Source organism: Anopheles coluzzii, chromosome 3 (genome assembly GCF_943734685.1).
Source record: "Anopheles coluzzii chromosome 3, AcolN3, whole genome shotgun sequence".
NCBI lineage: Eukaryota > Metazoa > Arthropoda > Insecta > Diptera > Culicidae > Anopheles > Anopheles coluzzii.
The window spans coordinates 88,404,741-88,420,572 of NC_064671.1; the positions used below are offsets into that span (position 1 = coordinate 88,404,741).

At 45.0% G+C, this 15,832-nt stretch overlaps 2 protein-coding genes across 2 annotated transcripts; one reads left to right on the plus strand and one right to left on the minus strand.

The window, feature by feature from the left end:
- Positions 1–5: 5 nt before the first annotated feature.
- On the minus strand, positions 6–3,187 carry LOC120958513 (venom serine protease-like). Its single transcript, XM_040381362.2, has 5 exons — positions 2,769–3,187; positions 2,008–2,240; positions 1,723–1,935; positions 1,541–1,649; positions 6–665 (listed from the first exon to the last, which is right to left on the minus strand). Exons 1-5 carry the CDS (start codon positions 2,788–2,790, stop codon positions 28–30), a joined length of 1,215 nt encoding a protein of 404 aa, XP_040237296.2. The 5' UTR covers positions 2,791–3,187; the 3' UTR covers positions 6–27.
- A 6,009-nt stretch (positions 3,188–9,196) lies between these two features.
- On the plus strand, positions 9,197–12,366 carry LOC120957320 (venom serine protease-like). The gene is made up of 5 exons (XM_049608733.1): positions 9,197–9,589; positions 9,775–9,993; positions 11,290–11,392; positions 11,504–11,955; positions 12,065–12,366. Exons 1-5 carry the CDS (start codon positions 9,353–9,355, stop codon positions 12,245–12,247), a joined length of 1,194 nt encoding a protein of 397 aa, XP_049464690.1. The 5' UTR covers positions 9,197–9,352; the 3' UTR covers positions 12,248–12,366.
- Positions 12,367–15,832: the final 3,466 nt, after the last annotated feature.

The following is a 15,832-nucleotide window of genomic DNA, read 5'->3' on the forward strand; positions in this document are numbered from 1 at the left end:
TCGTGTTAGCGTGCGTTTGCGTTTCCTTTATTGATAGCAATAGTTCCACTCCGGCGTGTTGTTCATTATCCACTGCGTGTAGTAGAGCACGTTCGTGCTGACGCTGGGCCGATCGGTGGCACAGGCAATACCGTACCCGATCGTGCCGAGCAGATAGGCCCGCTTGTTGTACGCATCGGTGTAGAAGAGCGGACCGCCCGAATCGCTCTGGCAGGTGTCTTTGTTCGGGGTCAGCGTGCACAGCTGCTGCTGGGCGGAGAAGGTCGGATAGAGCGCGGAGCACTGGGACGGGTTCACCACCGGTAGGGCGACCTTCATCGGTACGTTCGATTTGGGAGCGCCGTAATCGAGCGTACCCCAGCCGACCGCTTCCAGCTGGATGCCGACGAACGAGGCACCGACGAACTTGATCGGTAGGCAGGCAGGTCCAACACCGGCATTGAATAGGATCTCCGTGCGCGTGCGTACGATTGCGATATCGTTGCTGCTGGAGCTGGTGGTGCTGCTGTATCCTTCGTGGATTTTGATCGACGCGAGCAGGAGTAGGGCTGTGTAGGGAGATTCGGACCCGGTGGTAATGTCGTGCTCGCCAACGAGCAGCGCCAGGTTTGATATGGAGCGGCCCATGTAGCAGTGGGCGGCCGTTACTGCGTGATAGTTCGTTACTGGAAAGAAAAGGGAGGATGATGTTGAGTGATTTTTATCCAGAATTATGATGATTTTTCGTGTTGAGAAGAATGAATGAATTTGCAATTCGTTCTAAGGGAATTCAAGAATCGTTGAAGATACATGACCTGTAGTGTGTGCCAATTTTGTTTCCAAAAATATGATCTTAACATAAGAGATCTTAGATATCTTTAGAGATCCTTGAATTCTAGAAGATTGAGATGTTCTACAAGACTACAATCGTGCTCTCTGTAGAGGGTGGTCAGAGGTGTCAAAAAAAGATGGGAAGAATGAACGAGATCTGATCAGTTTCTTCATCAGTTTCCAGTGGAAGATCGAACTGCGTCCACAAAATTGCTTAACACTAGGTGAAGGTGAACACTATCAAGAATAGCTATCCCATCAACAAATGGCGCCACAATTAGTTTGATATTTTTTAATGCGCCAGTCGTCTACTAAGGGGAGTCTTTTAAGGTTCCTTTTAAACTTAGAGCTTGAGTCGTTTAGGCTCCATTTAGGGGTCGGTTAGTGGATTTGTGGCGCTTGGGAAGTTCTTTTGATGAAGTATCCGTCCATGCGACGAATGAATCTATTAACGAATAGTTGAACGACGAACTGATTGGACAGGACAGTTTAAAAGAATGAACTGATTTGTACACATAAAAACGAACGGTTTTTCGCAGGTCGCAATCGTGCTTTCGATTCGAAACATGTGTCAAGAGATTTAAACAAAGCTGATAACAGATCAACACGCTGGAAATAAGGTTAAAATCATGCATCTTCCATAATCAACGATTCAGGCCCCTTAAGCGACTCGGTACTGAATGAGCTCTGAATTTAATGAATCAAAAAGAATTATTAGAATGTGTCTTACTGATTGTAGCACCGCAGAAGATGCCCTCGCCGCTTTTCGATCCATCCACCAGGGCGGCCATCATGGGAAACTCGTTCACCAGCGTCTCCTCACCGCCAACAATCTTTCTCTACGCGGAAAGTAAGTGATTCCGTATGAGCGCATCTGCTGAAGCTCTTTTTATGCTCAATAATTCGCCTTACCGTTCGACGCACACCACACTGACACTCGATCTTGGTGGCGGTACAGAAGAACCGTCCCCCTTTCGAGGTGCCGGGTACGAGCAGCGCGATCGTGAGCCCGCTGTACGTTGACTCCGTGCTCAGCACGCCGGAACCACAGTACGCCTGCCCATCGGCCAGGTTGCTTTGTCCCGTTTTGGAGATGACAAGCCGATCGGCAGCGCAGGAAGTGCTCTGCAAAGGATGGTACAGAGTTCTCACTCAAACATACACTTTTTGTATCGATCAACGAACGGACGATCTTACCAGCGGGATCGCAACATCGCTGCAGGATAGCGCGATCCGGGACCCGGGCGTTGTGGTCAGCGTCCACCGGCACTGCGTGTAGGCGGGATAGAACCCACTGTAGTACGGTGAGTAGATCGAGTACGACTGCCCGCTAGCGACATCGATCGTGTAGTCACACCCTGCATACTGAGCGTCGGTCAACAGTGCCGCATCAAGCGCGGCACAAACAAACAGCCATAAAGTGGCCGGTCCTAGAGAGAGTGAGAGAGTGGTGGAAGTCCAACCACAACGTGAAGCGTGAAGAAGAACGAAGTCTTAATGAAATGTTTGTCCAACGTTTCCACCGGTTAGGCTACCGAGAATTGGAGCTATTATTTAATCCGTGATATTGACATTCTTCCGTGCTTTTCGTTGTTGGATGTGGTGAATGGAGATGTTTTTTTTTATATATACAATGTAAAGCGCCTTCCCCGGATGTAAATGTAAATGAAAGCAAAGCCACAGATTGAAGAGGAACTTCCGGTCATACAACAACAACAACAACAAAAAAGCACGACCAAACAAACGCTCATTAACCTTCGGTTCCGTCCCCTTTGCGTTTATACGCGATCAGGCCGCGATAGAGAAGTGGATATTTAATTATGGTTCCTCCCCGGAAGCCGTATCCGATGAGTTCCGATACTTGGTGTACTTTTTGTGTGTTGTCCGGTGACCTCACCTTCTCTCTCTCTACCCCTTCCTCCCCTCCTCCCCCCTCCCCACTTCTGACGACTATTTACCGAAGGATAATTTTAATTTCATTTTGCTTATCCGCTCCCGCTGCTTTACAGCGGTGTTCCGGTGGTCCAGTCCCTTTGCTGTCCAATTCTTCCACTAGGGTGGATTGTTTTTTTATTGTCGCCCCTTTTTGTTGCTTCTTTCCTTCCGTTTGTTATTAATTTTTGCTTTATTCATCAACGCCACTCGAACCGGACGGGAAACAGCATAAAAGCGCTGATCATTCAGCGTTCAGCTTATTAGCTTCTTTTAGTATTCCTTTTGCTCACACAATTCGCACAGTTTCAATTCCGCTTCTTTTTCACTAGACAAAAATCACACAATTAAATAATACTACAGACACCAAAAAAGAACTGCTGGAATGCCAAAACGTCTTCCAGCTCGCAAAGTTTTTCCTGCTCCCCTGTGGGAAAGCTGGGCAGCAGACACAATTAACTGTCCGGAAGGTGGCCCCGAACCACGGATGCTCGCTCGGACTGAAGCTGGCGGGATAATTTCTTCCGCGTTTATAGTCCAATAGTCCGGCTTTGCGTTGCAATTCCAGCAAGAAGGGGGATAAGAGATAACCAAGCGTTCATGATAAGCATGAACCGAGACGAAAGGTCTTCCCGGGTTTTGTCTACAGCGCTGACATGGGTTTTCGGTGCGTCTCGAGCGTGGATATGGGACCTCCTACTGGCCCCGGTCAGTCATAAAGATAAAAAGCATGGAAGTAAATATACATTTACACCACCAAAACTTCAAGCATCGTGGGCAGGCGCAGGCAGGAACGCACTAGCAAGGGGAGACAAAAAATGAGAAAAAGCGAATCCAATTGATGATAGTAAGTGAGATTTTATTCCTTTTTCACACGCGGCAGGCGGGTGGAATTTTCATTTCATTTTCCAAACCTTCAACTTTTGCAAATACTTTCACCCGTGCTTTCTCCTCCTCCTACACACATACACCAAGCGTGTGTCGTTGGAGCGCCCCCTTTTGTGTGCGGGGAAAAGTTTGCACCGCTGCGGAAGTGTAAATTGCGTCGGAAGGAAGCTCCTTTCCACCGAGGCAGGGGAGAAGTTATTTGCTTTTCATTCTCTCTCTCTCTCTCTTTCTCTTTCATATTTTCATCTGTTGGGAAAACAGGGAGAGTGGCGGGGGAGTGTTTATAGTTTCGCATAGTTTCTTCCTCTCGCACGTTAGTGCTGGGGACCGGAGGGCCACACCAGCCAGCACGTGTGGGCCACATTCTATCACGTGCTTTATAGCGTGAAGGCTGTTGGAATGCTCGAAAAGAAGGGGGGAGGGGGGCTGGTGAGTGAGGAAGGCAGGAAAAGTATTAAAAGGGATAAATAGGCGCACACATACCAGTGGAAATAAAAGGGAAGCAAAATTGTCACAATATAAGAAATGTGTCTGTTTTAGCTGTAGAAAGTTGTGTATTTGTGATGCGTGGAATGAGGTCAAAATATGTCCGTGTTGTTTGCTGTTGGATAAGAATAATTTTATCATTTTCCTCCCCTTTTCCTCAAATGCATGATAATCACCCAGCTATTGCATGCAACCAAAAAAAATGACAGATACAAAAAATGTCATGATATGATTTTTATACTTCTAATCTTTCGACCGTAAGCTAGAAACAATATACGTAGTGGCGATAGGTACGACGACACAGTAATTCAGAATGTTAACAAATGGGTGCGGACGTAGGCTGCATGGGAGAACACAGATAAGCCTTTCCAAAAACAAAAACGAAATGAGAGGAAAAAAAACACGAGACTGAGACAACAATCACACATTATTGTTGCTCGTTGCTGGTGATGGTGGGTGGTGGGGTGGGTGGAGGTGCAAATAAATTTTGCATATCATCATGTGTGTTTGTGGGGTGGCGTTGGTCGAACGGTGGTCTCTCCCCCGCATGGACAGGGATGTGCCATACAGTAGCGGGTTTTATGTGACCCAGAAGTAAAGAAAGCACATCACAGAAGACGGTATACACACAAACCTCTCTCCTTGAATACCAACCCCTATCATGCTCTATCTGCGTGGGATGGTTTGCCGAGTGCGAGAGATAGAGAGAGAGAGATAGAGAGAGAACAAAATAGTTGAGTTTTGGGGTTCATTGGGCTGGTGTTTTTTTGGTTCCTATTATACGCCGCATCATCGGGTGTGCTGAAATAAACTCGATCGAACCGGTTTGAGCTGGAGGTTGGAGCTCTTTTTTTTAACCATTTCCACAATCCATTGAGATTGTAATTTAAATTGTATTATGTCTTTTGACCGGTTGGGACAATTGGTATCCTTTTTTCCCCCTGCTATGAGCTAAATTAAATATCAGCATCGCATGGTTTACAGCGAGCGCTTCGAAGTAATGGTTTTGGAACCTTTTTTTGCAGATAGAAAAAAATGATTTTTAGGTTTGCTTTGTTTGCAGCCATTCCCAAAACTTGTTTCATTATCATACTAGTTAATTGCTTTAAAGCTAATTGAACGTTTTACCTTTTCTGTGTCATATTTGTGCCTCGAATTTACTGAGACTGTGATTAAGTGAGCACTAGAGATAGGAAGTTTAGACAAAAAGTAAAGTAAGTAGTTTATTTTCCTTAAGTAGCTTTCTCTCTCTCTCTCTCTCTCTCTCTCTCTCTCTCTCGTTGGCCTGCTCATATGTCGTCGTGACATGGCCCGGTGAATAATTATTCTCCAGGATGTTCGGTCCATGGCTGCAGACTCCCATTCATGCAGACACCCGATCTCTGGCAGGTCTCGCCCCACCTGATCGCTGTGCTCCCCTGGGCCTTATGACAAACTGTGGACTAGTGTTGAGCTCTTTGGATCGCCCCCATGACTCCGATCTGACTACGACTATTGTTAGTCCGGTTCCGACTCTAGCAAAATCTGTACCACTATTTCTGCGTAGAGTTGGAGTCGCCCGGAGTCGTCTGGAGTCGTCCAGAGTCGTCTCAAGTTGGCCAGAGTTGTCCGGAGTCGTCTGGAGTTGGCCGGAGTCATTCTGAGTCGTCTAGAGTCAGTCGGAGTCAACCGGAAACGGAGTTGGTCAGATTCAACAGGAGCCGCCCGGTGCAATGTGCTTGTGATCAGGCATTTCATTTCGTTGTCTTTCTGTTGCTTTCACTTTGCGCGTGCACTTTGTATACAGGCCTTTGCGTCGAAGGCGGACTCTGGACAACTCCAACCGTTTAAGGACGACTCTGGACGACTCCGGACAATTCTAACCGATTCCGAACGACTCCGGATAATGCTGGAATTTAATTTGTACCACCATCCGTCAGTATAGGGAGGCGGGAAATAAAGAAAAAAGTCAGCAGCAGAGAGTGGTTTCGTTTTCCGCTCGATCCGGAAGACCGCTGCTGACCTGGATGTGTCGATCGAGACTGCTTAAACCATCATTACGAAGGAACTAGGATTCAAGCCGTACAAGAAACGTAAAGGTTCACGGAGTAACGGAGGCTACAGCCAAAAAAAAAGGCTGGTCAGAGCCCAACCGTTACTTTCGCGGCACGCGTGTTCACTGATGAGACACTCTCTTCGTCTTCGTCGAAACAGTCACACAAGGTTCAATATGATCGGTTGTAGTCACCGACGTTGGCCAGCATCCCCCCATCCCTAATAAACATCCCAGCACCTTAGGAGCTGCACGGAAAGGATCATTACGTCTTTCAAACAGGAAGACCTGCCCACACGGCGAAGACTTTGTGGCCTCCCAGCTCCCCCGATCTCAACCCACTGGAGTTTTATGCATAGTCATACATGTTGGACCAGGTGCGTGCGATTCTTTTGCGTCTTAAGCTCGCAATATTAAAAACAAAGGAAGTGTGCTCCCCACCAATATGCCCTAAACGTTCTCAATAAACATAGCTTCCATAGGAATTGACTTGAATCCATAGGATGTATATCTTGTTTATTTATCTTTTAAACAGATTTTGAAAATGTATTTGAACTTATTCAACATGATGTAAAGCATTCCATTCAACAGCTTTACAACGGGACCAGTTCAACAACCTCACCGCATTACGATCAATAACAAACATTTGAAAAAAACAATGTTATGCAAATAATTAATAGATGCTTTTGTTTGTTTTTTGGTCTGAAACACTGATGGTTCAATCACACTGCAGGATGCAACAATGCCACCCTGCAATGGATTTAATTGAACAAAGCATAATAAAAATGTAGTAATGAGCCAGCAAAAAAAATGCTATTGGATTTTATACATTCAAGCCAATTGATTGTAATGGTAGGGTGGAAAACAAAAAAACACGCTGCCAACAACAGCGATTACGAGGTAAAATGAAATCGATTGACAAAAATTTAATTTTACGCACAACTAAGTTGACGAAAATTTACGACCCTCTTCTGTCTCTCTCTTTCTGCTGCCACCGAGTGCCGAGTGACCTGGCCGTTTGTCGTTTTCTGCGAATCCATTACGGACGTAAATATTGAATTTAATTGCTTGCGCTCCGTCACGGTCGGCAACTGAAGGGGTAACAAAGTATGGCAGCAGGCGTTGATGCAAGTGCCACGCGTTTGCAGCTGATTACAGGGTACGGGGTGTGGCGCGCGCGCGCGCGTTTGTGTGTATTAATGCACGCCGCAATTGTTGTGTTCTTTTGTTTTGCTTTGTTTAAATAGCTTATATCAAACAACTCCCCCTCCGCAGTGGGTGGGTGTGTGTTATCAGTTTAATATTCACACTTTTTTGCTGTTGCTGTTCGTGTTTTGTTTGTAGTGTTATTGTGTAGTTGTCATACGGTTAGCTGCTACCATAGCGACCGAAACAGGGTGACAGGCTTTCGGAATAATAGTTTTTAATACGCATCGTTGTTTATAGTTTTTAACACGTTAATACGCAGCACGTACGGGGCTGGTTTTCAGCGCACTTGATGGTGCAGTATTGTGGAAAAAAAATCAAAAATAGCCTTCCCTCCCCTGGTGTTGTCGGAAATGCATTTTACTCTGTCCCTTACCGAGGCGATGATTTATGGAACCGTTTTCAGTATCATTGAATCTGGCTGCCCACCTGCTAGCGGGTAGCCTGGTTGAAGGCCAGCTGACCAAAGTGTTTTTTGCACTATTTTTTATACTCTACAATAGCTCACGAAGCGGTTAAATCCCGGTGGATGTTGACAGTGGAAAAATGAAAAAAAAAAATAATAGAAAATGCCTAGTTCAATCTAGCAGTGGCTTCAGTTTAGGAGTATATTCTGCCTCCTCTAGAGTACAAGCATAAACCTCCAAAAAAACGTATGAGAACGCGTCCTTGTGACGTTCGGAGCTAAAACAAAAGCGAATCCATTAATTTGAATGATCCACCCGTCGTCGTCGTCGTCGGTTTGCAACTCTTTCAGGTGTGAGAAGGTTTAATATAAAACATTCGAACCGGGGGGGTCGGTAACAATATAACCGGTGCCTCTTTGGTACTCGCGTATTCCGTCATGCCCCCACAATGACAGGTGAAATCGCTTAACTGCTCGTAATTTTACCAAAAACCGTTGTGCCCCACTTTTCACCCAATGCATCTAGTGCTGCGGTGCTGAATGCGTGTGTGACTAGAAATTGGACGGTTTTTTTAAAACCGGTCCTACAAAAGAGAGAGAAAGAGAGAGCGAGAGAGAGAGAGAGAGCGAGAGAGCGAGGGAGAGATACAGAGAGTCATACTACATACCACACCAGCCGGCGAAGTAAGTTGATAACGGGCACGGTCTGGGTCTGGGTTCAATTTGAGGCTACGTCAATCAAAAACTAATCAAAAAACCACCAAAAAGCGCCAAACGGACCTGGCGGGGCTCGGTTAGAAACCTGTTTTTGAACCCCCCCACCACCGCTCCCACCAAAAAAGCACTCCACCGGAGCACAATCGGAAGCCATTATTTATGCTTCCTGCAAGTAGTCGTAGTCACCGAAAGCCCCGATGGCAGCATTGTTTTCCGGCCTGTTCGGTCTTGTTTTTTGTTTCATGCACATTAGTGTTGGGTTGTATGACTCTACTAACCGAGCGAACCGGGAGTCGGGTCATCGGCTAAGTCGGAATCGAGTTCGACCCAGCGTATATGAAGCTGACCCAAAGGTGCATATGAGTTCAATAGGTTCAGTGGGCTCGAACAAGTTCTACTTAACTACTACTTAACTCATATGAACCTACTGAACCTATTGAACTCCTATGCACCTACCAAACCTACCAAACTCGTATGAACCTATTAAACTCGTTGCACCCATGGGTGGGAATCGCATATGATTTGCTGTACCTACTGAACCTACCGAACCTACTGGAACCAACAATACGACCCGGAGCGCTTTGGATGGCTTCGACCCCGTAGGTTCGTGTCGACTCACCCATCACTAAGACATGTGTATGCATGATTCGCTTTTCTGGTGCACTTTTTGATCGCTCACTAGTTAGACTAACACACACACACAATAGGACGGCTAACATTGTTTAAAAGGTTGGCGGAGTTTGCACGCGCCATGCCAGGTGCAAAACCGTATTTAAGTATGCAAAGTGCGCCCCAGCAGCGTTAGTGTGTTCCGGCGCGAGTTTTCTGAGCGTCGTACAGTGTGCAACCGTGTTTCACGCAGCAACACACACACCATGTGGCACTCGGGGTGGTCAACAGTGGTACGGGTGTTGCTTGTCCTGGCCTCCGCTACCCGTCCAGTGCAGGGGCAGTGTTCGTTCACGCTCGATATGAAGTTTGGCTCGGTGTATCAGCTTGTCTCGCCCCGGTATCCTTCCCGGTATGGGCCGAACCTGCAGTGTACGTACGTCATACGCGCGCCGTTCGGTTACCGCATCTCGCTGGAGTGTCCCACGTTTCAGATACCATCCGTAAGTGTGTGTGTGTGTGTGTGTGTGTGTTTGTATTTCTCGTGGATGCATAATCCTGTAAAACACTGTTGCCTCTCTGCTCGCTGGGCAAGGAAGGGTGGTTTGAGTTAGTTATTAGTTACCAAACACCTTATTGTAACCTTTGTTTTTCTCTCTCCTTCTCTCTCTCTCTCTCGCTCCCACAGAGCACGGACTGTCAGCTAGATTCGTTCCGTGTGTCCCGCACTGGGTCGCTGAGCTTGGCCGATGCTTACTCCTACTGCGGGGCGGGCCGCTTACAGGAAAAATCGGACACCAATCAGATGACGATCCGGCTAACGTCGGCACCAACCAGTACGGGCGGGCTGTTCTCGTGCAATCTCAGCATCCCGCAGCAAAGCTGTGAGTGTGGTAAAAAGAAATTGGTAAGCAAGCTCTTTAGAACTGCTTTTTGTATGCCGGCTTGCGAAATATCTTCGTGAAAAATTAAAGGAAATTTGGGTATTACATTTAGGGTGAAAGGTTATTTGGTCTGTTGTGGTTTTTTAAGCATTCAGTATTTTGCGAACTTTTGCCTCAAAATACCGAAATGCTCGAGGTTTGGTAATCCTTAGCCATATTTTTATTTGCATAACGACTGCCAGGGAACTATATTCATAATTTTCCATCCTTTTTCCCAACACTTTAATCTTTTTCGTCCTCACACCGTCTTCATCTCTCTATCGCCATCACTTTCTGTCTCTCTTCCCATACTATTCGTTATTCTTATGCCTTATTTATGCCTTCTTTATCTTCCGATGTTCTTACTCATTTATTTTCTCTATTTGGTGTATTTTCTAGACACCTTACACAATTATAATGCTTTTTGTTTTAAATTATACATTTTTTGCATTTTTATTATTATCAATATTCAATATTCAGATAAATATTGTTTTTTTTTGCTACCATCAATTTTACATGCATTTTTTTTACCAAGAAAGCCTTTCTGACAAAACGAAGTAACTGATTTTAACAGTTCAAATCATAGTTCATAACAAACTAGTAACTGAGTAATCAGTTCATTAGTAATTAGATAACTAATTCCAGTCTATAGTACTATACAAAGCAGCTATGTTTTACGGATAATATTCATACGTTTATAAAGTTAAAATAATTTAAAAAAGCCATTAATATTTGTATAACATTTGCATCTGATAGTGAAACAACTTAATTGCGTTGTTTCCAGCGACAACATTATATTACATACCTATCATATTCAATTCTGTTTGAGTTTATTATTACTTTACTTGACTTGACATGCTTTTTCAGGAACTAGAAAAAGGAATATTCGATTTTCTCACTGAGTTGCGATTAAAGTTACTCACTTTATCCGCACAATAGAAATTTACTCTTTTGGGAACAGACTTCCTGAATCGGAAGATCTCCTCTTCTTGTTGAGTTGAACTCCCTCAGGACTTACCGATTCAATCTTACCCAGTGTGCACATCACAAATCGGAGCAATATCTCCACAATAGATAGAAAAGAGCATTTGAAACATGATTTTGTCTTTTGTTTCTTCCATTACAAGACGAGAATGGGCTATTTTTGATAAGGAAAGATTATTTGGTATATTTTCCATTCCAAATTTCACCATTTGAAGTGAATTTATATTTACTTAGTGTTCTAGCTTTTGTGTTTCTGGTTCATTCAACTCACTCCTTCCACCTTTTTGTTCTAATAGAACCGTATCGTGAACGGGGTGGAAACGGCAGTGAACGAGTTCCCCATGATGGCGGCATTGATAGACGTCAAAACGAAAACTGTCATTTGCGGGGCCACTATCGGTAAGCTTGCCTGCTACAATTACAACACACACACACACACACGATCGCTGTCGCTCGCTTGCTCGCGGTAGTATTATTACATCCCATGTTCGATATGCTTCCTCCACACAGTTACCAACAGTTACGCGCTGACGGCGGCCCACTGTCTGCTGCAGCGCACCATCAACGATACGGTGCTGCTGGTGGGTGATCACAATATCAAAACCGGAACCGATACCTCCTTCTCGCAGGTGTACATCGTCGCCCAGTTTATGAGCCATCCCGGGTTCACGGTCAGGCCGGTGGCGAATGACATTGCGCTGGTACGCACCGGGCGACCCATTCAGTACAATCCGGGCGTCGGTCCGGCCTGTCTGCCCTGGAGCTACACGACGCAATCGTTCGAGGGTCGCACGGTGGAAGCGACCGGATGGGGCGATCTAGATTTCGGTGGACCGCGGGCCACCGCCCTGAACAAGGTGCAGCTGGCCGTTATTGGCAATCAGGAGTGCTCCCAGCGGCTCAGTGTGACCGTGCCGTATCAGCAGCTCTGCACCTACACCGCCAACCGGGACACGTGTCAGGTAGGGGTTAATCTCGCACGCGTTTCTTGACGGGTGTTTCGCTTGAAGGATCTTACTTCAGTGGCTTCTCGTTCTTTTTGTGGACTTTTTCTTTGTCTGCTGTCTCTAGGGCGATTCCGGAGGACCACTGTTTTTCACGAACCTCGCAAACGGGCTGCTATACGATGTGGGCATTGTTAGCTTCGGCATTGCGTGCGCTACCGCAAATCCGAGCGTTAATACGCGAGTGACTGAGTATCTGGACTGGATTATGGTCAACACTCCTGGATCGTTCTACTGCTATCAGCCATAGGGGGTGGGGGGCGTCTTGGATTGCTTAATTCTACAACAACAAAAACAACAATGTTGACTGTGTATCATTTACCAAGGTGCGATAAATAAATGGTTGGGAGTTATATAGTTTATTAGGTGAAATAATAAGTTCGTTGCGTTTTTTTATTGAACTTAGACGAAATGTACGGATCTCGAATCGAAAAAATTCACGGCTTTTTGAGAACTATCGACTTTGCATGGATGGTAGATAAAGATTTATGCTCCATATGCCAGAACGGACAGTAATCCGAACAAGCAATGTCAAGACTTTAGGCAGACTAGAGAATTATATCTGTTGCATCCTTTCTTACAGGCGATGTAAAAGCATCAGGTGCTGAGAGGTGAGTAAATGGCGTCTTTGGGCTTCAGTTAATATCCCACAGACCTAACCTTTTACCTTTTGGATCATTTTCTTTGCTTCTAATTGGTGAGAGATGTTTTGCCGAGACAGTCCATGTGTCTTTGTGCGTTCTTGGTGTGTTTGTGCATCGTCTCTAGTTATTGAACACAAGATTTTGTGCGTTTTTTTATTCTAAATCAAAATTAACACATTCAAACCATGCCAACCATATAGGAAAAGTGGGACATAATGGTCATCTGCATTATTGAGAATAATACACGTATATAGTGACTTACAAATATTACCACATCACATCAAAACAATATTTCATGCTTACTATAAACATTTTATAATCTAAGATTTGTAAATATATGAATAAATATGAAAATAAAATTATTGCTCAAAACGACGTTATTTTGACCGTCTCGAAATTAAACTTTCGTTAGAATTTAGAAAGCAATTGAACAAAAAAGGATGTGTATCCAGGCACTTGACATTTATCTATGATTTGCGTGAAAAAAAGAAACCATTTAAATTGAATATAAAGTTTTTAAAATTAAGCTTTGTAAGATGTTTCGCTTGGGGCAAAATGATCGACTAAAATATAATTGTTTTCGATATATTTGTACTCTATCGATAAGAAAATTTACTAACATCACGTGCATTATCAATCCAGCAATTCATTCAACTATTTACCAAAACACTTTAATACAAAACTAAATATCTACCCTTATAATTCTACCTAAGCGCAAGAGCTTAAATCAAAGCAAAAGAGCTCCAAACCAAAGTTCAATGTTGCCCCATAGCAAGACCATTTTTTACCTCGCAACTTTCATTTTATACACTTATGTTTGTTGTTAGTTAATACGTCTACTACTATTTTAGTTTAATGAAATAGAATTTGAAGCAACGATTGCTGTGAACACATCAGTGTAAAGTGGTTTACCCAATGAGATATAGAGCAAAAACCTGAACCAGTGCCTTTTTGCTCCGCTTTCCCCTACAGCATCAGATAGGGTACGGTTACCATAATCTTTGAAGAAAGTAAAATGAACATCGTACACGTTTTATTGATATGAAGTCAATAGGAGCGGAACTCTGGACTAAAACATATTATTCGTGGTAAATAAAACATAAAATACCGTGAAACTTGTAGTAACACAACAGAGAAGAGTGTAGCTAAATGAGAATCTGGAAAAGAAAGGCGGAATGATAATGCAAACATATATAAAAAAAACATTGCTGACATTTGACAAAAAATGCCACGAACTTATTGATACTCCTAATGTAAACCAAACTCATCTCTTTACACTCTTCAAAATGGAATGCTTTTTGCTGTTTTGTAGGGGCTGTACTGGGCTGTACGCGGGAGAAATGACAAATTGTTTAGTGCTAATTTTATGTAAAATAAATTCAACTTCCTGCTTGAGTACATTCCGTACCAAGGGTTGGCCCGAAGAACAGTTGTTAGCAACAAAACACTCTCCCAGCGACCAGCGGAACGCCCAGGACGACACCATCGTCATCACATCAGCATGATTGTAGCCATGTGCAGCAACGAGCGCGTTTGGTTTTGCGCCGTTGCGCGAATCGCAATTGGAAAAATCTACCACAACCTCCTCCCAAACCACCCACCCAGGAATAAATATTAAAACCAACTGTTACCGACAGTTGGTTTCTGGGGCCAAACTGGAGGCACAGAGCGCACCGCACAGTAGTGAGATTTATGCGCAACGCCGTCCTCTTGCGCGGGAAGCTGTTTTTTGGGGCCTCCTGCAAATCTCAGACCCTCAGTCGCCCGGGATTGACTTTTATCCAATCTGCACACCGGTTTTTCGGGAAACTTTTCACATCAAATAGACGACACATCTCCGGGATACATTTCCGGAGGGTCCCCGTGGGGGAGCAAGGGACAGATGCACATGTTGTGCGTTAAAGTGGAGGGCTGCTTGGTGTGTAGTTGCTTGGACTGGCCTGGGTAAGGTCTGTTTTCTTCCGTTCTGTCATAGTCCTCCGGCGCTGGGCGGAAGGACGAGTAGGAGTCAGGGTTTGTGTTCCTTGTTACGAGATTGGGCCGGTTTGACGGTTGCGCGAACGTGTTTTTACAACGTTTGGACCGGGTTGAGCCTTTACCCGCGGTGTGTGTGTGTGCTTTTTCTGAATCTACCACACAAAAACATGCACATGTTTGTATGTGTATGTAATGAACAACAATGCACCAAAGGCTTGAAGGAGCTAGCTAGGGAAAAACGGCCTCAAACCTTTGAGTTTGGGTGCACACGCCTGCGTTACAGTGAGTGCAATCGTTCACAGGGCAGCATGGAATGATGCCACCGGAGAGATGAAAAACAACAACAGAGCAAAAACGTGCGGTGGAAGAAGCGTTTCCCCGGGAACGGATGGTGCAAGGAATTAGCGTGGAAATGATAGTACATCACGCTGCGGTGTGGCAAGTGACAGGGGTGGCATGCCAGCCTGCTGATGTTGCTACTGCTGCTGCTGCTGCTGCTGCTGCTGCCAGTAACGAATAGGTGCAGTCGCTTCGTTGGAGAACGCACAGGAGGCCATGCAGTTGGGTTTTTATTTATGATTCGAAGCAGCGCCCAACACAGGCTTTGCACGTGTTTTTCCTTTACCTTCTTTTTCGCACCATCCTCAACGCTGGTGTGCGCTGAAAGCCCGCCCTGCCCACGTGGTGTGCGTGCGCGAAGAAAAACCCGCTCGAAACGTGCGGGCTTAAATTTATTGCAGATTGTTGCAACGGTGGTTTTTCGTTCCAACCAACCGAATTTGATGCATTTCAATGTGTGCGTGTGTGTGTGAGACTGGTTCGGTGAGGTGTTTCAAGGGGTTTTTGCTTGTTGTGGGAGGCCATTGGGCCACGCCGTTCCGGTGATTTCCGGTGGTTCCGTGTGTGCGCAAACAACGGTTTTATATCATTTCATCGTTTTCTGATTTCTATTCGGTGCGTTTTGGTGCGCCCTTTTTTTGCCGGAATGGGACTGCTGGGACTCGGAGAAAGAGGTGGATTTTTGTGTGATAAGAATATTTTGACAGAAGGTTAACACAAAAATCGCTCAGTTTTACACAAGCGAACGAGCGCTGGCCCGCCCCCGGCCCGTCGTGAAGGGCATACAAATGAAATTCCTTACTGTTTTAGGTTGAGGCTGGTGTTTTTTTTTCTTCTTCATTTCACCAAACTCACTATGGTGCGCAAAACGCAAC

What these genes read in the sequence shown, in the direction of transcription:
- LOC120958513 (XM_040381362.2), bottom strand. Translation starts at nt 2,790, where the DNA reads ATGAAATTAAAATTATCCTTCG. An exon ending in GCGATGTTGCGATCCCGCTG is followed by an intron (nt 1,936 to 2,007) that starts GTAAGATCGTCC and finishes CATCCTTTGCAG; the next exon opens with AGCACTTCCTGCGCTGCCGA. An exon ending in CTTCTGCGGTGCTACAATCA is followed by an intron (nt 666 to 1,540) that starts GTAAGACACATT and finishes TTTTCTTTCCAG; the next exon opens with TAACGAACTATCACGCAGTA.
- LOC120957320 (XM_049608733.1), top strand. Translation starts at nt 9,353, where the DNA reads ATGTGGCACTCGGGGTGGTCAACAGTGGTACGGGTGTTGCTTGTCCTG. An exon ending in AGTGTGGTAAAAAGAAATTG is followed by an intron (nt 9,994 to 11,289) that starts GTAAGCAAGCTC and finishes TTGTTCTAATAG; the next exon opens with AACCGTATCGTGAACGGGGT. An exon ending in CCAACCGGGACACGTGTCAG is followed by an intron (nt 11,956 to 12,064) that starts GTAGGGGTTAAT and finishes TGCTGTCTCTAG; the next exon opens with GGCGATTCCGGAGGACCACT.